We start from the raw sequence: 25825 nt of genomic DNA on the forward strand, positions 1-25825 counted from the left end.
CGGGTACTCTTGACAGCTCGCTAAGGGTAAAATGACGAGTTTTGCTTATAATAGGAAAAGTTTAATAATATATATATAGGTGTCTGGTTTATATATCTGGGTATAGGAATATTAGCATTATGCCGCATGGATAGTGGAAGCCTAGAGAGCCTTGCAAATTTCCTGAAAGCAATAAGACAAACCAATGAACATTCATCTAGCCATTCATACTACCCCTCTGAATACTATCACGAAATTCCTCCCCCAGCTCTCGAATTACAGCAAGACCTCATTGTCCCTAGTGTGCTCAGCGTCCACAATACTTCCATTACTCCCCTTCCTAGGCACCATCTTCACGGTCGGTGCCATCTTCCCAACCGCTGTCATCATCTCCATTGGTGTCAATATTTCGATCGGTTTCAGCTTCCGGGGTATACATAAGGAAGAGGCTTTCCCTCGTCTCCTTTAGCGTTTCTACTAGGCGGTCAAGCCTCTCCGTCAGGGCACCTGATGATAGTCCGTTAGCATCTATGAACCTCGGAGAACGAATCTTAAGAAGAAAAAAAAAGAAAGGAGAGAAAGAAAACCAAGAGGAAAGGAAGTAGAAAAAATAAAAAAGGGGGAATAAACAGTATCTTACGCCGCCGTTTCCTCGCCTCCTGACGTTCAAGGAAAAGACAAATCATAACAAGAGAGATATTCAGCGCCCAGATAGCCCATAGCAAAGGATCCCTCATAATAGATTGGAGTTTGCAGAATAACTCGTCCATACTCGGTGTATTATACGTCTTCCAAAGATTTCTTCTTTACAGAAGCTGCCCAGAGATCCAAGGTCTTTCGTTGTATAGCGTTAGATTGTAACAATACTTATTGGATACTTTGACGACCCGCTTACTTGTATCTGAGGAAACTGTCTGATTTATAGCAAAGCTTTTCCGATCTAATGAAAATCAAATATTAATTTCAGGGGATTTCTGGCTCCCAAAAGTTAGCTTAGCCACACAAAGTATGGATAAGAAAGGCGGCCAACAATCACCACGGGTAGGCGACACGTGTGGCGTGGCTTCGAGGAAAGCTCAACAAAGAAGCAATACAAGAAAGTTACAGCAAACCCCAGCATTGAGTCTTGTCCTAGTCGTTGTACCTGTGTAGCATTTCGATTGTGATATCGGCGAGCGAGAGAGTTAATAATACTGGCAGGTTTGTCATCGATGGTAAGGTTCTGCAGATACCTCGCAGTCTTAAGAGTACATCAACATCCGCTCCCAACAACTTCAACCTACCCTCCCTGCCTTACCCTTTTGACACAACCATTCCGCCGGGAATAGGTCACACACACTAAATGGTGGCTGGCCGACATGTCCATTTGTTTCCTAGCTAGGCTTCGACTGCATCGACTAGTCCGCGCAGCAGTTACTCAGGAATGCGTGCAAGTTATAAGATCTATTATAGCAGATGAACAGGTCTCAGGATGCCCTGCCCTTATAAACAATTCCGAAACCACTATATGATGAACAAAGAGAAATCCGACCATGCCTGGTATTTAGTCATCATCCATCTCAAAAGGGTCCTCGCTCTCATCATCTCCTTCATCAAGCTCCGTGGACGAATCCTCGTCAATCACAATAGGCTTCCTCGCCGCTGCCGCCCTCCCTGGCCGACTGCGCGCTGCTGGCCTGGGGGCTGGAGACGACTCAGGCTCCGCCAGATCATCGTCTGACTCGTCTTCAAGCACTGACTTCTTCACACCCTTTTTAGCCGCATACGCCTTGGCTGCAGGGGACAACGCCGTCTTCTTCGGTGCCGCCTTGGGCTTGGCCTTCGCTGCCGGCTTGGCCGCCGGCTCATCTTTGGTCTTGTTCTTCGCTCCCGCTGGTCGCCCACGCTGTTTCTTCACTTGCGAGAGACCGGCGGGCACAGCAGCTGCAGATGAGGCTTTGGATGCAGCCGCCTTCGAAGGAGCAGGGGCGGGCTCATCGTCGGACAAGAAACTGTCAATATCATCTCCCTTGGCACCCATCTTGAATGGCGATGGCTTGGCCAGCATCTCGTAGTTTGTCTCGTCGTGACTGTCTACATCGAACGTTTTCGATGGCTTTGATTTGGTTTTTGACAAGGCACTGGAGCTACTACGGTCGTGGCTTGACTCAGGTCGGCTCATGGCGTGTAGACTAAGCCTGCCGCTGGACTCTCCCGACGCCTTGCCGATCCCCTTGACGAGGTCGCCGACATCGCCCAGCATCTTGTCGTCGTCCTCTTCGCTGTCCGAGTCCACTTCAAACAATGTTTTGGCCTTGGAGGCTGCGGCGCGCTTGTTGCGCGTCGGCTCCGGCTCCTCGGACTGCGACAAGGAAGTGGACAGAGCTCGTGACTCAGATGGCTTTGGCTTTGCTGCAGGTTTGCTCCTGCTGAGAGCAGCAAAGTCATCATCCGAGAATCCGTCGGACCCATCGACCGGCTCATCCTTGGGCTCTTTCGCGGGCTTTGGCTTGGCACTGAACATGTCTGCGAACCGCTGGGCCGCCTTGGTCTCCGTCTTGACAGGTGCAGCCTTAGCCTTGGCCTTGGCCTTGGTCTTCTTCTCTGGCTCCCATGCATCTTCATCCTTGGCTTTCCGGCCTCGGCCAGCTCCTATCTTCTTGGAGACTCGTCGACCAAGGCGGCGAATGTTGGTCTGGATCTCGGTCTCAACCCTAATTCGGTTCTCCCATTCATCTGAGAACTCGTCGAGGTCTCTGCACCAAAGATCCTTTTCTGACAGAGCGAGCAGATCATCGTGCTCCTCCTTCTTTTTGGCGATTGCGTCCTTGAGCTTTTCGAGGCGTTCGGCAGTCAAGGACCAGATGGGCATCTGCATCATCATGTCAGAAAAGCGAAGGTGACCTCACAACGAGCCACTCGAAGGTATCTTACCGAAAGGAGATAGTCGTAGTCGCCCGCGCTACCCGTCACCGTTGTCCCCTCGTCACCCTCTTCGTCATCTTCCTCGTTGGCTTCATCTTCAGTAGATTTCTGCTTATCACCCTTGCGTGGGAATGCCTCGTACTTGCGTTCACGAAGCTCCTGAACAAGAATGCCCTTCCTTTTCCTGCCGACGATGAGCTCGCCGTCTATGATTTCTTTGATAAAGCGAGCCTGGTTCTTGAGTTTTCGGTAATCGGCGTGGTAAACGGCAAGCCAGTGTTTCTGGATCATGTTAGCTTAGTATCAAACCTCAGGTTGGCTTGGTACATGCCTTGCGTTCTGAGTACATGCTTAACCGATGGATATAGTACTCCTCAAGAATGTCCTCAACCTTCTCGTATTTGCGAATCTGGCCGTTGGTATCGAACGCGACGAGGTTAGATGTGGCCACTTGCTTCTGGAGCTTGAACCGATCCAACAGACCCTCCGCGAGGACCTTGTCCATGTGCTTTTCATCCACCTGAATCTCAAAGTGAACCGTCTTGTGATCGTTGAATTCCTTGTAGTCCTTGATCCAGCTGGGGCCTTCAACACCACTGATGACCTTCTCCAGCCTCGCTTTGAAATCATCGGTCCACATTCGGATGGGTAGCTCGGTGATAACGACCTCATTTGGTTTCTGCTCGTCTCGGTATGCGACTCCGTTAAACTTGTATCGATCAGGGCCAGCCGGTTCAGGGTTGCCATTCCAGCCACGGAACCAAGGCATCATGGTCTCAAAAGGCAGCTCTTCGATGTTCTCGGGATCGAGGCGGCCCATGCGCCGCTTCAAATTCTTGACGATTTCCATCGGGTGGTAATTGGGAATGTTGGTGCTCCAACCAGTGCCAATACCATCAGCGCCGTTGACAAGCACCATCGGAAGGATGGGCGAGTATACGTCTGGTTCAATGGTCTTTCCTTCCTCGGTCTGGTACTTGAGGTTGGGCTCGTCAAGCGGGCTGAATATCTTCCGTGCAAAGGGTGACAAACGTGTGTGGGTATAACGGGGGCTAGCAGCGTCGGAGCCACCGGCAAGTCGCGAACCGAAGTTGCCGCTAGGTTCGAGGCAGTTGATGTTGTTTGAACCAACGAAGTCCTGGGCCAGGCCAATAATGGTCTGCTGGAGTGAGGCTTCACCGTGGTGGTAAGCAGTCTGCTCAGAAACATAACCAGCCAATTCAACGACCTTCTTGTCTTTGACCAGGTTCCGCTTGAGGCAAGCGTAAATGACCTTGCGTTGACCGGGTTTCAGGCCGTCAAGGACAGATGGAATGGATCGCATGTTATCAGCCATGCTGAACAGGATAAGTTCCTTATTGACAAAGTCGGTGTATGCGATAGACTTTGTCGAATGATCTAGGAAGGTTCCGGGGACGAAATTCCCAAGCCACTCCTTTCGTGCATCAGCCTTCTTTTTGGAGAAGGCGAGGTCGAAGAGGTCTGCCTCCTCGGGCTTCATCACCTCGAATTCCTTGAGATGGTCGTCCAGATTCGTGAAGTAAACCTGGGCATCTTCGTTGGTACTGGTTCCGAGACCCTTCAAGTACTTGCTCTGCCATCGCGTAAGCTCGTTCGAGTGGGCCGATTTCCACTCCTCGTACTGAGGCTGAGTGAAGAAAGATTTTAATCGGAGCGGCTTCTTGGGGTTGGGGCCCTGCCAGACTTTGACAATCGGGGTAATGAACTCCCTGAAGAAGTCGGGTATCTGCAGCAGTGATGGAAATTGAACTTGGAGGAAGTTGATGAGAAGTCCTTTGATGTGACTTCCGTCGTGATCCTGATCAGCCATGATCATTAGGTGACCGTATCGCAAGCCCTTAGTGTCCGTATAGACTTGCTTGTGCTTCAGACCCAGGAATTGCTTGATGTTTTGGATCTCCTGGTTCTTGGTGATCTGATCAATGGATGCGTCGCGAACATTGAGCATCTTTCCTCGCAGGGGGAAGACACCAATGCGATCGGGATCCAGAATAGCACGTCCAGAAACTGCTAGACCTTTGGCCGAGTCACCTTCGGTCAAGATGAGAGTGCACTCATGCCCCCGACGCGTGCCCGCCAAGTTGGCTTCGACCAGCTTTGCGTTGCTCACCCGAGAGCGCTTGCTGCCATCACTCTTGGCCATCATCTTGTCAGCCTTCTTCTCGGCAAACTCCATGATGTTCTGGAGTGCGTCCGACTTGGCAATCTTCTTGAGGAAGTTTTCGGTGAGGACGCATTGGCTCCCGAATTGACTAGGCTTGGTCGTCATCTGTTCCTTTGTTTGGGACGTGAACGCTGGGTTGTTGACCAGACAGTTGACAAAGATGAAGATGTGGTTCCTCAGGTGGTTTTGCTTCAGAGTGTGGCCCTTCTTCCTCTTGTTGAGCATTTTTAGGAGAGCGCCTGTCACCTGATCGGCGATATAGTTGACATGTGTCCCTCCTGATGTGGTTGCGATTGAGTTGACGAAGGAGACCTGTTGGAAAGTCCCGTCAGAGACAGTGAAGCCGACCTCCCAACGAGGGTGGCCCTTCTTATCGTCAATCTCGACAGTGCAGGTGGGAGTGCCGCCTTCTTCCATGCTCCTCTTATCGGCGATGGCCTTGGCGTACATGTTGCAGTAGGATTTGAAGTCCTTCAGCTTGAGCTGTTCGCCGTTCAGGTAGACCCTGACGCCTGTAACGGTTCCAGCCATGTCGTAGACTCGTCGATAGAGGAGGCTCTCCGTATCGTCGTCGATGCCCTCGGTCATGCCAAACCGGTTATAATCGGGCTTGAAGGTGACGCGGACAAAGTCCGATGTCTTACTTGATGTGATCTTGGCTTTGCCCATCTTCTGCATATTGTCGGTCCAGGTCTGCTTGTACCTCTTGCCGTGCTCGCTATCCTGACACTCCAAGGTGAACTCGGTGCTGAAGACGTTGCAGAGCTTTGCACCATAACCGTTGCGGCCACCGACGGTCTTTTGCTCATTGTCGTCAAAGTTGGAACCAGCCAGCAGGTGACCAAAAATCAGCTCGGGAATGTAGATATTTTCCTTCTCGTGCATCACGATGGGAATTCCCTTGCCATTGTTTTCGACGCTGATCTCGCCCGATTCCTTGTTGATGGTGACCTTCATGGTCGTCATTGTTGCATTGCGCTGCTTGTTATCAGCAGCGTTGACCAGAATCTCGTCAAAGATCTTGTAGAAACCGGGAACGAAGCTGACTGCTTTGTATTCCATCTGCTCGGTGGTTTTGTTGTAGGTCCACATCTGCTGCTCTGTCTTTTCGACGGAGCCGATGTATGTATCTGGACGCTTGATGATGTGCTCTAGCTGTGTGAGCTTCTGGTAGGTGTCCGTGGCTGACTTTTTCGTCTTGGGCCCGGTTTGTACGGGCTCATCGATGATCATGCTGTCGTTCTCGACTTCTGCTAGAGGCACGCCGCTTGACTTCTTTGGCGGAGGGTTCTTTTTTTGCTTCTTAGCGCTCGGTGGTGTGTTTGAGAGGACGGAGCCCTCAGCCATAGAGTCGTCGTCATTGTCGCTCACGGGCACAGAGCGCTTCTTCGCAGCGGGTTTGCTCTTCAGTGTCGTTTGAGTCATCTTCTTGGGGCGAGCGGCGGCTGCCTTCTTGGCAGGTGCGGCTTTCGTCTTCTTCTGAAGGGACGGGGCAAGTCAGCTTTAATTCTCTGGTGTTTCTTTGAGTGTGAACGAGGATAAAGCGAGTGGCCTGTGCGGCTGCCTCAGCTGCAGCCAATTCAAGACTCGCAGTGCAAGATGCATGTGAAGCCCGAGTGAGCGTATGCACCCCTTTTAGAACATGCGCATGGGCGGTGAATGGGGTCTCGGCCCCCGCAGGGAGGCATTCTCAGAGTGTCCTGGCGCAAAGCGAGAGTAAGGTGAGACTGACCGGCTCTGGGACATAGCCATCGGACTCTTCGCCCATGCTGAATACAGAATCCGAATCCATTTTGGCTGGTTTACAGGCGGCGCCGGCCGCAAATCGTCTCGTCGTCAGAGGTGGCAGCGAATGAAACACGGTCGGACATGAAGGGAGTGGCAATGACAATGCAAATGGGCGGCCCAGCCGAGCGAGATGCGGTGCCCGCGCGCAAAGTCGCGAGAACAGAACGGGAGACAGGAACTGTGCCAGACTGGTGGCTGGTACGGATGCGATGCCAACTTGCAAACGAAGAGTCAAGAAAAAGAGCGTGGCGGACGGGGGAGGGGCGGGTTGATGTTGATGTTGGGTTGTTGTGGCAGCAGCCCCGTTTCAAGTAAACAAAAACGCGAGCCTTCTTTGCTTCCGCGCGTGGGGACCGTGTCCACTGGGCGGTGGTGGCCTGACACTCTGACTGGTGTCTGCCCAACGGCAGCCCCCAGCTGCCATGGTGTGGTGGAGACGGTTGAAGACATGGAGACTTGGGAGTCGATGCTGTGTCCCGTGAGAAGTCACGTGGCCTCCATGCCACCGACACCTCAACTCCAACACCATCTCGAGTCATCCATCCATCTCCCACGAGTTATTGGGAATGTAGACTTTCACGTCATTGGAATTGCACCCGACTGCGCTCACTATTTTTGCAAGGAGGGAAGGGGCCAGCTTTGTTCTGTCGCCTCGACACCAGGTTCATTGAATGTTTGTCCTATCCATCGTCCTCGATGTGCACTCGGCTCCTCTCTCATCATCTCGTCCGCCCCCTCTAGCCTCTGTGATCCGGCCGTTCGTTGAGATCTACTAATACGCTGCATGGCCCGGAAACCCTCGACATTTCCATGTCAAATCAACGCCCGTTCCAATGGGGCTCAGCGCTGGCGTGTAATTTACTGCTTCCCGGGCGGTAAACGGCAATGCCGTCCCTTGTGGCCTGACAAACCGCGACTATGATCCCTCTGGACAAACATCAGCGGGATTTGTCCATTTTTAACGGGCCGAGTCTGTACGCTCCAGACGCAACTGACTTACGGGTCCCACCATTGCGATACTACACCACCCCCGTATACGTTACCAAGCCGAGACACGGTGTTCCACCAGGCCGACGAATGGCCAACTCTCATACTCAGGACTTGCCGCGCGCTTCAAATACCCCGGTGTATGATTTGTAGTCGTTATCATCGCCAGTGACCAGCTTTACCTTATAGTTAATCCAGCGTCATGAGCTCTCGTAACCGCCTCCAGGCCTAACCGTGGCATCTCGCGGGCCGGGCCTGTTGTGGTGTTTCTTCTTTCAACCAATCATCTTTTCCATACTTCTCCCAATAGATGACGGCGATCTCTGTCAACTCAACTGACATGATGGTCTACCGTCATCTCGGACAGCCGTTCAACGCCATCGGTTTGTTGGGCCTTGTGGTCCCAGAACACCTCAACTGAACATGAAATTAGCAGCATCAACCTCTAGCTCACGCGTTTGGTCGCCAAAGATACGCAACAATGACGGCTGGGGGAAATCGGTAAAATTTCCCGAAGTTGATTGCTTAGCCGTCCCACTGTCTCCGAGTCTCACCAGGGTAGGGTCATGGGGGCTCGCCTCCATCATGCCACTGGTATCACCAACCCATAATGGGGCTCCAAAGCTATGTTGAAAGGGGAATTGGGGCTTTGATTGACTTTTCAGCCATCTTCTAATTCCCAGAGGTTCTCTACCCTCACGGCTCTCCGGAGTATAATACCCCATGTTTGCCCGCACCTGATCTCCCCTCTGGACAACTGAACGCTATTGATGAGGATGTTTTCGACGATATTCTCAAGCGCCAATAGGTATACTAGTTTCAACACCTTCACGGGCGTCAAATGGATGGCTGCCTACATGGCACACCCGAGCCGTCGGGCGATGGCATTGAGGAACTAGGGGCGCGATCAGTTATGCCTACGCTTGTTGACAAGTTCTTGGCTCGAGGCATCTCGGGTCGTTTATAACGCTCTAGGTCATGGTCTTGTATAAAATTCGTTCAACATGGGCCTTGGCAACCAAGGTCTGCCGTATCTAAGCCTACAACGGTCTCGTCCAACAGCAACGCCAGCTCAATTGTCTGGGGAAGCGTGGTTTTGGGATCTGCACAGCATAATTGACGGAAAACTCTTTGTACCTTCGGAGATTTTCCTTGCGTTCGTGTGACGGCAAGCCGAGCACTGAGTCGGTGCTAGGTTGACCTCGAACCAGTGCCTGTTGTCTGGCATCTGACATCTGCCATCAGCCATGCCCCCAAAGCCCCACGACAGCGTTCTGGAAGATGCAGCGAATATCTCCCAATAATGCCAGAGTCGACCACGCGAATTGACACGTTATTTCAACGTAAGGCGTCTCGGGATTTGATGTCCAGGTCGGGCGAGGATCTCTTTGTCTAAGACTAGGATGGACAACTCGGTCCATATGGCTGGGATTGCTCGTTTCTTTTCCAGTAAAACAGAAAGACACCTTCGATATCATCGAGCAACCGCAATTATGAGGGCGCGTGGCCCTTCCAGAGAGGGTCTAACATGGGAAATCACAGCCACTCGGCGGGAGGGCGATATGCCCTCTCCACCTTGTCATACGACGATGAGCAGGGGCTGGGGTGGTGTATGCCATCATCCGTCCTCCCCCTGTCCATCTTATGAAACCCCAGGCCATTTCTGTCCTACAGGTAATTACTACGTTTGGCTCACCCCTCTCTCTGTTTCGCCTTTTTGAGACTCCTGCAGCGGCCGCCAGGGAAATTGCCATCCTCTCTTGGATGACTACTCATGGTGACGCCTCCCGAGGGATACAGTCAATCCAATCCTCGCCACGCTGCCGGCTCTATGGGCCGCGTCTGTGCTATGGGCTTTGAAGAAGAACAGGGACTGAGTGTTACCTATGTCCAAAAAGGGGCAGGGAGGGGGTTTGCTAGAAGCAAGCTCCCGCTCAACCGGCATCGCTCCTAGCTAGGGACATATGCCATGAGGCTAGAAGGGGCATTTCTGTGAGGAACAAGGCGTTCGGAAAGTTGCAAGCGGCGAGGGCCCGGCTCTCGCATGCCTGCTTTAGGATCGTGACCCTGGCCAACCCAGCCTGCTGGAACATGAGCTCTCCACGGCGGCCCTACGTGCCCAAGGCTTTGTTCCCAAGCCTCACCGAGAGTTTTGAATGTCCTCTCCGCTCCTTCCTATCATATTAGTTACTTCGTCTGTCACTTGTGGCTTCCAGCCAAGTTCCTGGCAAAAACAGGTGTGGATACCGACAAACGGGCGTACTTTGATTTCACAGGCTCGGCTTCAGATATCACCGGGACAGTGAGTATGCACTAGTCACCTGTTGGCCAGAGTCATAGTTTGTGACCGACTTTTGTGCGGCGACATATCTTTTGGTCTTTGTTACTCTGCCCTGAGTCGTCGCCGTCTTCGCCGTCTTCGTCGTGGGATCCTTGCCAGGAACCATTTCCCATTCGCGAAGTCGTTGGCGAGGTGGCTCCTTTTCGCATCTGTTTGTCAAGCGTGGGACTTGGTCTGGATATCGGACGAGCTGTTGGCCGTATTTCTCGGGGCCTTTGTTGCAGGATCGCTTCTATTTCCCCCTTATAACAAAGCCGCATCCCGTCCCTGCTTGTAAACAGCCGTCCACCGAGCCCGTTGTCGACTCCCGTCGATCGACAGATTCGCATCCTGTCACCGTGTCGTCTACACGGGGTCGGCTTCGTTCTTGGCAAGATGGGGGAACGAAGCATGCTTCCCATCCAGGCCATCCTAAATAGGTCTCCTCCCCGTCCGCGCCCCGGAACGCCCAACTCGCAGCCTTCAGCCTCGGAGCTATCGTCGCCGGCCTCAGATGTGAACGAGTCATTTACAGCGACCATGGGTCCCCGCACTACCCCGAAGAACAGGAAGACCAGGGACTCCAGCGACCTCTCGTACACTAGGCCGCAGGGGCCCATCAACTACCCCCCTCACGAGGCCCTCGATGAGGCCGCGTACAACCAGATGCGGCCGTTCAACGTATACCCCTTTGGGCAGATCTCCCACTACTGTGCCCATATTCCTTACAGCAGCGACAAGAAGGACGTGTTCGAGAAGACAGGCCGGGAGAACTTTAACGGTGAGGAGAGCCCCAGTCTTGGGTTGGAGCCCGAGTTGTTATTGACAAGCACGCCTGGCAGTATTCGTATACCGGTTCACCGATCCCAATGACCGGCAGACATACGACGTCATGTGGGATTATCTAGGTGGGTTTGTCCGCATAAGCCCCTTCTTCAAGAGCCGTAAGCATAAAAAGGTAGGTCCATGTTCCCCCACCCCCTTTTACCCCTTGTTAAACATGAGTTCCGTGCTGACATGGTAAAGACGGGGCCGGCCAAGATGCTCGAGGCCAACAAGGGACTGAGAGACATCTCTTTCCACATGACAGGAGGCAACCGTGTTGCTCAAGGTATTGATCGCGAGGAATATATCACCACAAGGCCGGCACTGATAGGAAAAACAGGCTACTGGGTTCCGTACAGCTGTGCGAGAGCTGTCTGCGCGACCTTTTGCTACCCAATCGCCGGCGCCCTGATCCCCATCTTTGGCTCAGACTTCCCGCAGGACTGCATCAAGCCCGACTCCCCTAGATACGGGCGCATGGACATTGACGAGAAGATCATCAACGATGCAAAATTCAGCGTCAGCGCCTACCGCCATGCCAGCAGCTCCAACGGCCTTCCAAAGCCGTCATCCGTCACCAGCCACCCCCATTCCCTCCAGGATCCTTACTCCTTATCGATGAAAGAACGCCTTGAACAATACTCTGGCCGGAGGCCACATGGCGGCCCTCCGCACACCTGGGGTCCGCTCAGCACCGTCCACCTTAACCCCCCTCACCCTCCGGTACACACGGCGTGGAGGTCGACGCCAGAGAGAGAAATCTTTAGAGCCTCACCCAATGCCAGTCCCACTTGGAAGTCCATCAATGCCCCGAAAGTTGCGGAGAGCAGACCCCCAAGCGCGGATCCGCTTCTCAGTGCTCTTCCCCGCCTGGCCACGGAGGAACGGCCTCGGCCATACTGGCTTACGGAATTCAGGAGAGGGGATCAAGACACTCTAAAGCGCTACAAGAAGGGAGACGGAGCGCTCCACAAGCGTCAAAAAGTTGGCCACGGACCTTGGAGACCTCATGGACGAACCGAAACGCGCGACCGCGGCGAGGCCGTTCGACCCACGTCTCCCGAACACCACCGTCAGGCACCTGTCGTTGCCCCGAACGAGCCAATCGTCCCGATAATCAAGGAGAGGGGTCCACTGCCTGCACCTTTGCCGAAGCCGCAGCAACACACCGAAGAAAATGGAGTGGACTACACGTGCAAGGAGCGCGAGGCAGCCTTCTCCCTGATGAACATGCAGCAGCGCCTCCCTGACGATCTGGACACGGAGACCCGGAATAGCAATACCAAGAGATGGAGAGCCAGGTCTGTTTGAGCAAGGAGTGAATGGGTATACAGGACAGGTTGAGAAAAGAAAACATCCTTCTCCAGGGGTTCCTTTTAAATCTTGTTTTGCAGCATAGCAAGCGAGGCGATTTGGCGAAATAGTCATTAGGAAGCTGTGCATTTTGGAGAACATCCCACTGCTAACCAGGAGGGGTTCAGGGGGGCCGAGGAACGGGCTGTTAGTTTTATAGATTGAATATGATTTTTTGATTTCTTCTTACTTCCTCCCATTTCTTATCCCATTTCTTATCTTCTTTTTTTTTGGTTTAGTTCATCATTCGTCATGCATGTCATGATGGTCACGAACTGGACCCCCTGATGGCCGCCTTCTGCTCCTTGAACTTCTTGACCCAGGCCTCGGCCTCGGCCTTGGGCAGGACGAAGATGCGCATCACGTCGTCCACGAGCTCGACCTTGCCCGTGCTGAGGATCTTGAGCAGCGGCACGCGCTTGCCCATCTTGAGCAGGCCGCCATCGCGGGTCTCGACGTAGCACTCGGTGCCGGGCAGGGTGTAGGCGCCGTCCTTGTCCCAGGGCAGGGGGAAGACGTAGCCCAGGTGGTCCTCGAGGGTCTGGGTCTCGTTGAAGGCTTTGATGAAGTCCGTCTCCAGGTGGACCGGGTACAGCAGCACGGTGGGGATGGACAGCGAGCTGCGCGGGTCGTCCGGGTCGGGCACCAGCGCCAGCGCCGCGTCCTCCATGTCGGGCGGCTTCTCGGTGGATCGCGTGGGGATGCCCCGTGCCTTGAGCGCCGCCTTGCGCAGTGTCGCGCGCCGCCTCTCTCGCGCCTCGCGCTCTGCCTTGTCCCTGCGGTGGGCGTCGCGCTCCTTGACCTTCTTGATGATGTCGTCGGCCACGGCCCGAAGCGCCGCGTTGCCCCCGTCGAGCGCCAGACCGCGAGCACACACGTCGTCAGCCTCCTCGATGCGGTTGACGGCCAGCAGGGCGCGGGCGCTGCGGTAGCACGCCTTGACGTTGGCCGGGTTGATGCGCAGAGCGGCCGCGCAGTCGACCCAGCAGCTGCGGTAGTTGCGCAGCTCGAGGTGGCAGGCTGCGCGGTTGACATACAGGCCCTCCAGTGTCTTCCTCTGCTGCGCAATCACCTCGTCGCTGTCTGGCACGCCCTCCGGGTCTGTCGTCACCTCGCCCAGGCTGCGTTTGCGCTCTTCAGCTGCCAGGATGACCACGCCCTGCGTGTAGAACTCCTTGGCGTCGCCATACCGGCGCTCGCGGAAGGACTCGTTGCCGCGGTCCTTGAAGTCGGTGGCATTCTCCAGTGGCGTGCCCTCGTAGTTGAGCGCCTGGAGCGCCGCAATGTCGTCGTTCTCCTCCAGCTCTGTCATGAACAGCGGCGACTTGTTCAGATCTGCAACCATCTCGTCAACCGTCTTGCCTGCATGCAGGGCGTGGCCTGGCGGGAGCGACGGCTTGGTCGCGTCGCCTGACTCGGCCGCCTCCATGGCCTTGGCCATTTGTTCTGTGAGCTCCTCAATGCTCATTTTGTCGTGACTAACCCTCCTCGGCAGATGAGAATTTCCCCAATATCAGAATGGCGCGGCTTTTGTTTGTATGACCAGGCTTCTCGTCTCTCATTTGCGCTGTTTCCTTCAAGTCGAAAATTTCATCTTTCTCCAACTTTCTTAAGTGGCGAAAATCTTATTGGGCACCATCATTCCAATCCATAACCGCCCGGATGTAATGAGTTCAACGATTATCCAAGCACATTTGCCATGTTGAATCCAATATTTCTTGCTATTATTTTATCCATTGTCTATTTATATATTCATAACTCATCATGTAGCTTTTCCGGTCTTCAGTTGCGCCCTTCAAATCTTCCAACGCCAGCGCAAATCATTAACCCAAATAGTGTGGAGGATATCTTCAAAAACATACAAAACAACCCGAAGGACACCCGCCATGGTCATGCCGCCAGCTTATAAAAATTAGCAGCATGAAATCGGCTGGCAGTTGCGCCGCCAGCGAAAACTATAAACTTCGTCAGTTGATTCTCAGCAGTCCTTCAGACTTCCGGAGCTCGAAGGTGACTGGGGGACCATTTGAAGAAACTTCCTCTTTGAGTCAAAGATTGGTTACTCCTCGCTATCCACCGAGACTTCAGTGGCGGAGATGGACAGTCGTCGTCTCTTGTGCTGTTGGGCAGCTTCGTCGTCCTCCTCGTGGTTCTTGCCTCGTGGGACGTAAAAACACTGCATAGCTCCAACAACGGCAGTGAGGGCGCTGCCATACCAGGCCAATGTGTTGCAATCAATCTTGCTGCCAAACGTGTACAGGAAACCTGCCACAGGTGGTGCCACCATGCGGCAGGCGGCACCAGCGCTGGCGGCGAGGCCATTGATGGTCCCGAGCGCACTGGGGGCAGGGGTGGCCTCCTTGATAAGGATCAAGAGAAGGGGGTACAGGGTGATGGAGAGAACATTGCGGACCGCCAGACAGAGGTAGATGGCTGGGTAGATGAGATTCTCCGGAACGAGGAGAAGCATGGGGACGAGAACGTAGGCGATGGGGTGTAACACCGTAACAACGAGAAAAAGTTTGAACACGCCAACCCGTTCGGCAGCAATAGGGAAGATGACGGCTTGCACAAACAAGGCAATGACTCCATTGACGGCCATGATCATTCCGACAGAACGGACGGACAAGCCCAACCCTCCGGGGGAGTAGAATGGTAGCACCATGCCCATTTGAGACGTGTGCGCAAATGAAGGGACACGCTCATCCTCAAAGAAGATGGGCATCAAGTGATCGTACGTCATAGAGTGGTATGTGAAGATGGATAGGGCGATTATCAAGTGAATGACCCGCTTGCTCCAGATGCTCACGGGTTTCTCCTTGTCCTGAGCCAAGGCCTCTTCAGACTCATCGCTGACATTGATGGTTCCGTAGGTCTCGGATCGCAGATCCACTGCTGGGCGCTTCATGGCATCTGAAGTCTCGAGAAGTGGCGTCTCTTCAGACATGTATGTGTCTGCTGGAAGTAACACTCGGGGTCGCATATCCGGGTGGGTCTCCTCGAGGAAAAAGAAGCCCAAGACGATGCTGAGGGCCAAAAGAAGAGCACAGAGGAGGTTGGGAAGAAGGTAGGGGAATCGTTCGAATAAGCCGCCTTTAGGGAATATATTGGGCCAGGATGTGTAGGGGTCGGCAAAGGTGCCGCCAATGCACGGTCCAATGATGGTACCCACGCTCCAGACGAAAGGCATGACAGAGTAGGCGCGCGCTGGGATGGATGTCAGTCATCTCGCCATGGAAAAAAAAGGAGGCCAGGGGTTGAGTCTTACGCTCATGCTCTGGCTTCGTGACGAGCTCGCCGACCATGGTCTGAATGACGCCGATATTGCCGTTGAGAAGACCGCCTATGGCTCTCCCGAGCACAGCAATCCAGATATTGGAGGCAAATCCTACCATGACCATGCTAAACATGGTTCCAATGCAGCCGAGAAGCAAGACGGGCTTGCGGCCAACGCGGTCCGAGAGGCCGCCCCAGTACATGCCCATGGCAGCCTCGGCAAGCGAGAAGGAAGAGATGAGGAGACCAGCGTAGAACGAGGCATCTTGCTCGTTTCCGAATTCAAACCTCTTGACGAGAGCCCAGGCGTAGGGGAAAATGGACGTAAGAGCGATCGGCTCTGCCAGGCGAACAATAGCTGGGAAATAAAGTTAGCCCTGCCAGGTCACAGAAATGGAGGGGAGGGATCTCACCAAGGAGGAACAGCTGGAGGGTCGGGAAGTCGTCGGGGTTGCGAGAGCGCGCCTGCTTGGTTAGAGACATGGCTTATACGCTCGCGAAAGGCTTACAACAGCAGACACAGAACCAACAGCACAGTTGTCGTGGTGGCGCCAGGTGGTAGTGTGTCTGTGTGTGCGAGGCCTGGGGCACGGCAACGAGGGGTGGTGAGATGCGCCAGGCGTCTTGGAACAGTTGGGGGTTTGAAGCAGGAGACTAGGGTGTTAAATCAACCAGATGGATGGTAGTGGTTCAAAGAAAACATCTCAGGAGCAGAATCTCACCGTCGAGATGGATTTGGGACAGGAAGAAGCGAGGAGGGAGGGCGATTCGGGTGGTAGCGAAGGTTATTTCTACCTTGCCCTCCGGGCAGGAGCCCTTCGAGCGTGGTTGCCCTGACTCTCCGAGGGCCGGGAACCGCGAGCGGTCCTCTGGCGCCTCGGGTTCTGGACGCATCGATATAGTGAAACATCCCGCTCAGATGCATCATGCATGCGTTCTGCAGGTGCAGATTTCCAGTTGTTGCATGTGGCAGGTGGAGCAATACCCCGAGACACCAAGACGCAAGCGGTGTGCGAATATCACTGTATCCCCCACCAACGTGCAAAATCGCAACGGTACTGCATAGTCTGCATCCGAGCGATTGACAAGAGAATCCAGGGATGTCATTCACTGGTGTCTCGCATCTCTTTGTTGATAACGGAAATTTCTGAAGTCGTGTTGGCGACGGCGGCCCTCTTCAGCGCCAGTATGAGTTGGGATTGAGCACGTGCGTTATTCGCACCTGGGCAGCCACACACCCCCGAACACGGGTATAATCACTGGTATTACCTAAGTCGAAACGATTGCACCTGAATCAGAGCACAAGGACAAGTGGGGAGGACAGGAGCCGTATCTTTATTGCAGCACCATGATCGCGACTTCCAGAAAGAGTATGAGGGCGAAACCGTCCACCAGACATGCAGCATGTGGCTCCATCTCGTGAAGAAAAGAGGACTGATTAAAGAAGCCTTTCCAAGCATCAGCAGACTTAGTGGAATTCCTCCTGAGCCAGGCGAGAATCTCCAGCCATTGAAGTCGGACTTTTTGGTTCAGACGGGATGCCTGCCCCGCCCCGTGTGGGCTGGCTCCGGGGCCTTGAACGCCTTGCCCGAAAGCTGTGGACAGGCTGGTGCCTATTGGTCTTGCAGTGCAACGCCAGTGGGCGCCAAGGTTTGATAAGGAAGGGCCCTTGCACGGCCAGTGCACTGCCCCTAATACTATGTGGGATATATGCATACCTCCCAAGCCGGTGATTGGGCGGCAATAAGTTGGAGGCGTGAAAAGCTTTTGCGTTTACACGAGCCCCACCGCGACGACCCGACTCACCGACGAGTCCGACGACGACCGTGGCGACAAACCTTCTACTACTTGCTACTACCTAAGGTATGTTTGGTCGCACCGTCAAAGAGTACGGGATGTGGAAGTTTCCCGTGCTCTAATTCGAGTTAGCGACGGAACATCCTACTCAAACCCTCTTCATATGACAAGCTCAGCGGGGAGCCGCCGATCCGAGACGAGGATCACTAAGCCAACTCAAACGTTGGAACCCGAGCCACGGCAAACGAGACTCCGCGCCATCGAGATCCCCTTGCTATGGGCAGTCACCGACGTTGTTTGGATCGACCCAGCACTAACCAGCATCTATTACAAGGCAGCGGGACCGAAATCGGGGAAAGAACGTAGTACACCGTGCGCTATCCTCCCGCTGACGCTAGGTCCATGATTGCGAACTTCGTTTGTCCAGTATCTATTACTTGATGGAATACCTAGTAATGTACGGATGCCTTGTTTCCTGGGGTGTACTGGCCACCGAAGGTCATGCTACCTTCCAGGATGAAAACGCTTCCAGGTTGGTGCAGATGCACTTACTGAGGTCCATTATACGCTAAACACCCCATGCGTTAGTTCCCGGCGTTCCTCGGAGGGTCAAGCCATCTGTGGGGCGGCCCATTTCAACGACAACTCGTCACACTCCTTCCTTACTAAGTATTCTTCGTTCACGCACCTGTGATAGACAACCGCTGCCAGAAGACTACCCCACATTCTTGGGCTTACATCCTTCAAGAAGCCCTGATGCATGGCCCGGCACATAGCGTGAAGTCCGTACATCGGATGTGAGGCTCGATCCAGATAACATTAACGGTGGTACCACGTTCTTCGAGCTGGGTTCGACATGCCGGGTAAGTACTTGAACCCATTGTACAAACTCGATTAGTCCATAAGATGGAAGATGCTTGTTGTCTGAAAATATTCCAGGCAGAGGAACTCGCCGTTTCGAACTTCTTATTGGTTGATTAGCCCCCTGGCCGTGTCATTTGGGAAGAGGGACACTCACGAGAATCTCCGTAGTTCTTAGCTAGTAGAATTTTAGTCGAGAGCAATGGGCTCTCATGTGAATTACTTTACTGGGGATCAGCTGTGCTACTCATGTAGTGACTGGGGTAACATACTACCAACAGAGCCCAACAGCTTGGCTGAATCAGATGGGGAACTGCCATATACTGCAACATAATACACCACCAATTGGCGCACTTCAGTCACGATAAACCAAGAGTTTTAAAACCAAGGGGTGTGCGCTGGTGGTGTTGAGTTATCTTTACCGATTCTTCTACCAGAGTCAATGGCTGTACATCTTCTAACGATCCCTATCTAGACTGTTCGCGGGGCTATCTTGGAAATACACTAATATTACCCTCTCACTTTTATTGCCTTCATAGGGATTATTTCTTCCCGTGTAGGTCCGTGGAATGATAGGCTAGAACAAACTTGCCTTCTAATGTATAGTATTCGTACATCAATTTCTATTTAATCGCGAACCCTACATGTGCTAATGTCGACGTGGCTGTTTTATCCCCAAACAATATACAACTCAAGTCTAGGATAGTAACCAGAGCCATCTAAACCCCCTCAGCGCCGTCACTCCACCCCCATCTCCCTCAACGCAGCTCTATACCGCTCCGCCTCCTCCTCCATCTCCTCGGCCGTCCTCGCGCTCCGGTCCTCGTCCTCGATGCGCGGCATGCCCCCTCCCGGCCGCGGCCTCTCGCGGTCCCACAGCGCGCCGCCCACGTTGCCGTCCTCGCCCGCCATCCGCACGTACACGTCGTCCGGCCGCGGCAGGTCGCCCGGCGTGCGCGGAATCACGTGCACGTGCACGTGCGACACCGTCTGCCCGGCCTCGGGCCCGTCCTGCACCGCGACGGTGAAGCTGCCGGACAGCGGGTCGTCGGGCTGGGGGAAGTACAGCCGCGCCAGGAGGCGCTGCGCCAGCTGCACCGTCGCGAACAGGTCGCTCGTCTCCGGCGGCGTCAAGTCCGTGAGGCGCAGGCGCGGTGCCAGCGGGCAGACGAGGACGTGGCCTGGGATGAGGGGCTTGAGGTTGACCAGGGCGAAGGAGTGCTTGGTCTTGAGGAAGACCTAGGGGGTCGCGGTGGTCAGCGCTGGCGTCCACATGGCCGGGTGACGCTGATAACTTTTAATCACGTACTTGGTTTGTCACATCAAACGCGCCGAACCTCACGACGGCGCCATCTGCTTTGGTTGTGGCCATGCCGGCTCTGAAAACACGCGTCGCGGAGAGTAACGTCGAGAGTTGGAATCTCAGCGAAAGCATACTCTTGCTTCCGTCTGCTTATCATAAATCCCACCAACTGCGCTTCCACGTTCTGGGGATGCAGGGGGCGTGAGTTCTAGTCCTAGGGAGTGTGTGCAGATGAGTGCGGATGGATGGTGAGTCGTTGGTGATCACAATCAAAATTCCCCAGTCTGCTCCAGGGTAGGCCAGCTTCCGCTGACGGCACTGGGTAGAATGTCCTCTTGTAAGTACCTACTAGTAGTACGACTACCGAGAGTTGATATTCGCCCAAAAGATTAGGTCATGTCAAAAAAAAAAAAACTGGTTTGGTCTAATTCTTTGATATTTCGAATCCTATGCCAAAGGGAAATTAGGTCTGTGTATACGCAGCCGAATCCAACCCCCATCATGTAGCATCGAGTGTCATACATTGTCTCAAGAACATCTATCTGAAGATAAAAAACAAGAAACTCCATATATACGCGTTCAATAAATGACATTGATATTGCTCTCCCATATTCCCTAGTGGATGATGACTTGTTGCTCCTCCGCATCTACAGGTAGTGTATCATTTGACAGGGTTGACAAAGACTGGCGTCTGCCGTTGAGTGGCTCGGTCTCCTCCTCCTCATCCGCGTCCCAGTGCACTATAAGTATTCTGTTAGCGATTGCTATCACAAACGGGGAACTTAGAGGGATGTGCTCACCATGCGGCTTGAGAATAATGCTACACAGGAACGCAATTCCGAAAATACCAACCAGAACAAAGAAAAAGGCCTGAGGCAAGGTCCCAACCGTTGCAGCGTAGATGCCGTTGAATATGATAGGGCCTACGACCCGTGCCAGTGCGTGGAGCATCCCGATGGCGCCAAGGACCTGTCCAACTTTCTGCTGAGGGACGTGCTTCGTCACAGCGGACTGCACCGTCGCGGTCCCAAGGCCACCTAGCGCGGTCATCATTCCGCTGAGGAAGAAGACCTTGCTATTGCGGGATATTATGTATCCAACTATTCCAAGAATATCGGATACCAAAGCAATGCGGAGGATCCAGACATCCAACCTGCTTGCGCCAGTGTTCTTCTGCCTGACAGAGACGGCCTGGCCCTGCTGCCGTCGGGTGGCATAAACCCTTGCAAAGTAGTTGATGAGGGGGAATATCAATAAAAGAACGAACACTCTCACAAGAGATAGCGCTGAGACGAACTGCGAGGTCTTCAGAGTATCCCATCCAAACATGAACTCGCTGTAGAGGATGATGACAGGGCCGGCGGCAATCGACGTGCCGGAAATGATCATGTCTGACGTCGCAAGCGCCACAATGTTTATGCGCAGCCTGGTCGAAGTCCCCGGCCCCTGAGGCCAGAGAATGGCGAGCGGCTCGAAGGGATTGACGCTCTGGACTCTCGACAGCCAGCTCCCCATGCTGTGTACTCTCATGGCCTTCTCCTTGGCCCACTTCTCCTGGGCAAGCATCCGCTTCCTCTTGACGAGCGACTCGGGGATCAGGAAGGCAACGACGACAATATAGGCAGCGTGGCAGGCCACAATCACGTAGAAGACAGAGAGGAGACTGCCAGTCCACTTGACAAAGTATCCGGCGAGAAGGGGTCCAAATGCCAGGCCAGTGAAGAGGCAAGCGTGGATGTAACCCATGTGGACAGAACGCTTGGAGGGCTGGGTAGAGTCGCTGATGTAAGACTGCGTGAGGAGGTTGCCTGCAGTGAAGGATCCCGTGAGGCCATCAAAGATGCTGCCCACGATCAGCCAGCGATAGTCGATACGGCCAGAGAAGTTGGCCACAATGACAGTGATGATTTCCCCCATCAGCCCACCCAAGGAGGCGAAGCCCATGAGACGGGTTCTGCCCCATCTGTCAGACAGACGGCCTATTCGGGGCGCACTAACGGCGCTCAGCAGGCCGGTGACGAGGTTCATGGCGAGGATGAAGGTGGAAACTCTGCTCTGGACCTCGGGTATGTTGCACTGGGGATTATCTCCCCCGACAAAGACTGGTACCACGGGTTGATTAGGATCGGTAGTGGCCCGCTCAGCAAAGTACTGTTGGCAGACAAGGGAGAGGATTCTGGAGGGCCGGTCAACCTGGCGTCCCCTTTCAAAGCACTGGTAGGGTATATGTTGCTCACAAGTTGAGTTTCGGAACCATGGCACCGCCAAAGGCGAGCGTGAATACAATAAAAGGACCCATCAGCCAGAACACCTAGCAAATAGTTAGACCCTAAGTAGACGGCGGCGGCGTCTTAGGGGCGGGAGTGCTCACCGATGGCCGGCGCGACGATGGCATGCCCTCAAAGTCCTTGAAGCCATCCCAAGCATCTGCTTCTTCTGCTCCTCCAGCTCCAGCGCCAGCTCCAGCGCCAGCGCCAGCGCCGTCGCCGTCGCCGTCGTCGCGGCCCCGCAGCAGTCGCGTGGTCTCGTCAGCCTCCATCTCGGAGCCATCGCGATGGCCGCGTCGCTTAATAGGCCCATCATCGGCCACCATTCTCGGAACCGTCATTGCGATTTGGCAAATAGATGACTAGAGGGTTCTGCAGGCGTGATCGACCGTCGTTCCGTCGCGGCGCGCGTGGGGGAGGGACGGTGGTGGTGGCGGCGGCGCGCGGCGTGGTCTAGCGAGCGGAGGGCAGATAACGGCGTGGACGAAACTCGGATCTCATGTCACAGGCTAAGAAGTGGTTCTTGTATTAAACCTAGAGCGGTTGTTCAGGTTTAAATGGAAGACGGAGTCGGGGCCCGCGGAACAGAGCTAAAGGGAGCTTGTTGTTGGCCACGGTGCTGCTGCGTGCTGGCATCCATGGGTGTCTCGAGTGCTTTGTAATGGCTGGGAAGGTCAGCCGAGGGGCGGAGTACGGTGGGAGTGATGGAGGAATCCTTATCGGGCGTTTGGAGCTTTGGATTGTGGATGCGATCCTTGGCTGCCATGTCAGAGCAGCGTGAGCTGGACGGCTAAACGGCTCCCGAAAACGCATGCCACGGTTTCTGTACCCGGAAACCGATTCTTTTCATTCCATCCCATATGGACAAGCCCCGACTCCATTCGCCTGCATTTCACGTTGCGGTTCCTAGGCGACCACGAGTTCAAGGGGTGTCAAGCGTCAACTTGCTGCTGCAAGTGCCAGCAAAGCGATGACGCATGCAACGCCCTGCCAAGGGTTCAAGATCTTGTGCCACTCACACATCACAATGCATCCGGTCATGGTCGGATTGTGGCGGTCTTCCAAAGCCCAACGACCACCAGATCTTTGTACCCAGCCCCGACGGGCTGATGGAAGCTCTCGTCTGCTCACATTGCCCATATTCATACTTCACACTCTGTTGATCTCGGTGAATGGTAGCTTCGGTTCGGAGCTGCTCAAGTATATGGTCTAACACGTAGTGTGAGATGTCGAGCAGCTTCACCAAGAGTGGGGCTTCAGCCCGACCGCTTCTCCGCGATTCCTGCAATCGAGCTTTGCTAATCCACAGCTAACCTGTTGATGCTGACTCGGAAGCTGGGGTAAGGTGCAAAGAAGATTTGGGGCCTCGAGGGCGTCGGGATGGCCCCCAATCAGTGGCTGGCAGAATCCATCCAATCAGAACCCTTCAAATCATGACTCAGCATTCTGCATCTGGCGTTGCATCCAGCGTCACGCTTCTTCAATTTTCGCGACGAGCCTCACGTACAGGGCTGCATCAGGCTGTTGCCTCATATTTCGCAACACCCAGGCCCGCCATCAACCACAACTGCCACGATGCCGGTCGTCAAGGGAGGAGTGTGGACCAACATAGAGGACGAGATCCTCAAGGCCTCAGTTTCCAAGTATGGCCTCAACCAGTGGGCCCGCGTGTCCTCTCTGCTGGCGCGCAAGACACCCAAGCAGTGCAAGGCCCGCTGGAACGAATGGCTCGACCCTAGCATCAAGAAGATCGAGTGGAGCAAGGAGGAGGATGAGAAGCTGCTGCACCTCGCCAAGATCATGCCTACCCAGTGGCGCACTATCGCCCCCATTGTCGGCCGGACCGCGAACCAGTGCCTCGAGCGCTACCAGAAACTCCTGGACGAGGCCGAGGCCCGCGAGTCCGCCGGCTTTGGCCTCACCGGCCCCGAGGGAGGGGAGACACAGGCACCCAGCGCCGACGATGTGCGCCGACTGCGTCCCGGAGAGCTTGACCCCGACCCCGAGACGAAACCCGCGCGCCCCGATACCATCGATCTTGACGAGGATGAGAAGGAGATGCTGAGCGAGGCTCGCGCGCGCCTCGCGAACACGCAGGGAAAGAAGGCGAAACGCAAGGCCCGCGAGCGTCAGCAGGAGGAGTCTCGTCGCCTGGCAAACCTGCAGAAACGCAGGGAGCTGAAGACGGCAGGCATCAACATTAAGGTCACAACAAGGAAGAAAGGTGAGATGGACTACAATGCCGACATTCCCTTTGAGAAGCAGCCCACGCTCGGATTCTACGACACCGCGGAGGAGAAGCTACTCAATGAACGGCAACGGGCAGCGTTCGATCCCTCAAAGCAGCACCTTGCTAGCAAACGGAAGGGCGACGGCGATGAAGATGGTGGTCGGAAGCGGCAGAAGAATGAGAAAGATGGCCTGTCGGATTCGCAAAAGGCAGCCATCAAGGCTGGGCAGATGCAGAAGATGCGCGAGGCTGAACAAGTCAGCAAGCGCCGTGGGCTGAACCTGCCAGCGCCTCAGGTTGGCGAGGGGGAGCTGGAGGAGATTATCAAAATGGGCAAGATGGGTGAGGCGGCCAATACCATGGCGCAGCAGAGCGACAACGATGCTACAAGAGGTCTCGTCAACTCGTACTCTACCATCAACAGCAACGCCCCGATCCGGACGCCCAAAGCTCCTGAGCAGGAGGACCATATCGCTAACGAGATTCGGAATATCCGCGCACTCAACGACACCCAGTCGGCCCTCCTGGGTGGAGAGAATACGCCTCTTCACGAGGGCCAGAGCTCTACCGGCTTCGATGGCATTACACCTCGAAAACATGTCATGGCCACACCAAACCCCATGGCGACGCCGATGCACCAGGGTGTCAATGGGGTGGGGGCAACGCCAGGAAGACCCGGGCAGACTCCCATGAGAACTCCCCGCGACGCCTATGCCTTGAATGATGATGATGGCTCCTTCAACGTCTCCGCCACGCCACGAGATATCCGCATGCGCGAACATGCACTGAAACATCAGCTAAAGTCGGGCCTGGCCTCGTTGCCCAAACCCAAAGACACAGAGTGGGAGTTTGAGATCCCCGACGAGCAGCAGGAACCTACGCGCGCCGACGGGTTGACGGAAGAGGATGCCGCAGAGCGCGACCGCAGGCAACGCGAGAGGCGAGCTGCCGAGGAGGCTCTGGAACTGCGCAGACGGACACAGGTCATGCAGCGAGAGCTACCCAGGCCGCTAGTTGTCGACCTGCCGACAATGCTGAAGAAGGCCGAGGCCATATCCAACCCCGCCGAAGCATTGATCGCCAAGGAAGCCGCTGCTCTTGTGGCCAGCGACGCCGTCAAGTACCCCCTACCAGGATCCCAGGTCAAGGGGAAGCCCCGCACACTACCTGCCATTGACGACAACTCACTTGCCAATGCCCGCCTCCTGATCCTCTCTGAAACAAAGTCTCTGCCCAGCTTCGAGGAGGTCCAGGCCGCGTTCGAGAACCGTGCCAGCAACTCAACTCTGCTAGGCCTGGGCTGTTATAGCGACGATGAGGAGGAGCAAAAGGCCGCCATGAGGCAAGCTTTCGATGTAAGTTTGGCACCTCTAACAATCTACCAAAGGCACCGCTCAAATGCTAACCCCTCCACAGGCTGTTCAAGATTCCATCATGTCCTCTGCGGAGCAGGGTGCCAAGCTGGAGAAGAAGCTGGCACTGCACCTCGGCGGGTACCAGAAGCGGCAGAAGATGCTGCGCGACAAGATGGGCGACGCGTCCGAGGCGCTGGAGAAGGCGCGCAATGCGCTGAGCGGGTTCAGGACGTTGGCCATCTCTGAAGACGTGGCCATCAATAGGCGGTTAGGGGCGCTCCGCGAGGAGGTATCGCTGGTGAGCAGGCGTGAGAGGGAGGCGCAGGACGAGTACCGGAAGGCGAGGGATGAGCTGGATGCTCTGAGGGCAGGGCAGCCGAATGGATATCACTGAG

The 25825-nt window shown here is 54.8% G+C and overlaps 7 protein-coding genes across 7 annotated transcripts; 2 read left to right on the plus strand and 5 right to left on the minus strand.

Annotated features, from left to right (window-relative positions):
• Positions 1-1522: 1522 nt before the first annotated feature.
• TOP2 (DNA topoisomerase 2 domain-containing protein) lies at positions 1523-6860 on the minus strand (the record flags this gene model as incomplete). The annotated part of the gene is made up of 4 exons (XM_083193631.1): positions 1523-2830; positions 2893-3179; positions 3211-6547; positions 6801-6860. 4 exons carry the CDS (start codon positions 6858-6860, stop codon positions 1523-1525), a joined length of 4992 nt encoding a protein of 1663 aa, XP_083050579.1.
• A 3843-nt stretch (positions 6861-10703) lies between these two features.
• Positions 10704-12299, plus strand: ACO1O0_004191 (uncharacterized protein; the record flags this gene model as incomplete). Its single annotated transcript, XM_083193632.1, has 3 exons — positions 10704-10944; positions 11006-11121; positions 11190-12299. The coding sequence occupies 3 exons, from the start codon at positions 10704-10706 to the stop codon at positions 12297-12299; spliced, it is 1467 nt and encodes a 488-aa protein (XP_083050580.1).
• Positions 12300-12609: 310 nt separating this feature from the next.
• CNS1 (uncharacterized protein) lies at positions 12610-13809 on the minus strand (the record flags this gene model as incomplete). The annotated part of the gene is made up of 1 exon (XM_083193633.1): positions 12610-13809. One exon carries the CDS (start codon positions 13807-13809, stop codon positions 12610-12612), a length of 1200 nt encoding a protein of 399 aa, XP_083050581.1.
• Positions 13810-14400: 591 nt separating this feature from the next.
• Positions 14401-16100, minus strand: ACO1O0_004193 (major facilitator superfamily domain-containing protein; the record flags this gene model as incomplete). The annotated part of the gene is made up of 3 exons (XM_083193634.1): positions 14401-15548; positions 15610-15975; positions 16031-16100. The coding sequence occupies 3 exons, from the start codon at positions 16098-16100 to the stop codon at positions 14401-14403; spliced, it is 1584 nt and encodes a 527-aa protein (XP_083050582.1).
• A 2913-nt stretch (positions 16101-19013) lies between these two features.
• On the minus strand, positions 19014-19647 carry HNT2 (bis(5'-adenosyl)-triphosphatase; the record flags this gene model as incomplete). Its single annotated transcript, XM_083193635.1, has 2 exons — positions 19014-19514; positions 19585-19647. 2 exons carry the CDS (start codon positions 19645-19647, stop codon positions 19014-19016), a joined length of 564 nt encoding a protein of 187 aa, XP_083050583.1.
• Positions 19648-20193: 546 nt separating this feature from the next.
• ACO1O0_004195 (major facilitator superfamily domain-containing protein) lies at positions 20194-22186 on the minus strand (the record flags this gene model as incomplete). The annotated part of the gene is made up of 4 exons (XM_083193636.1): positions 20194-20318; positions 20379-21754; positions 21816-21889; positions 21950-22186. 4 exons carry the CDS (start codon positions 22184-22186, stop codon positions 20194-20196), a joined length of 1812 nt encoding a protein of 603 aa, XP_083050584.1.
• Positions 22187-23420: 1234 nt separating this feature from the next.
• On the plus strand, positions 23421-25824 carry CEF1 (pre-mRNA splicing factor component-domain-containing protein; the record flags this gene model as incomplete). The annotated part of the gene is made up of 2 exons (XM_083193637.1): positions 23421-25430; positions 25492-25824. The coding sequence occupies 2 exons, from the start codon at positions 23421-23423 to the stop codon at positions 25822-25824; spliced, it is 2343 nt and encodes a 780-aa protein (XP_083050585.1).
• Between the last annotated feature and the right edge of the window lies 1 nt (position 25825).

The sequence above is a fragment of the Amphichorda felina genome (assembly GCF_050947745.1).
Source record: "Amphichorda felina strain 45539 chromosome Unknown scaffold_4, whole genome shotgun sequence".
In the NCBI taxonomy this organism is placed as follows: domain Eukaryota; kingdom Fungi; phylum Ascomycota; class Sordariomycetes; order Hypocreales; family Bionectriaceae; genus Amphichorda; species Amphichorda felina.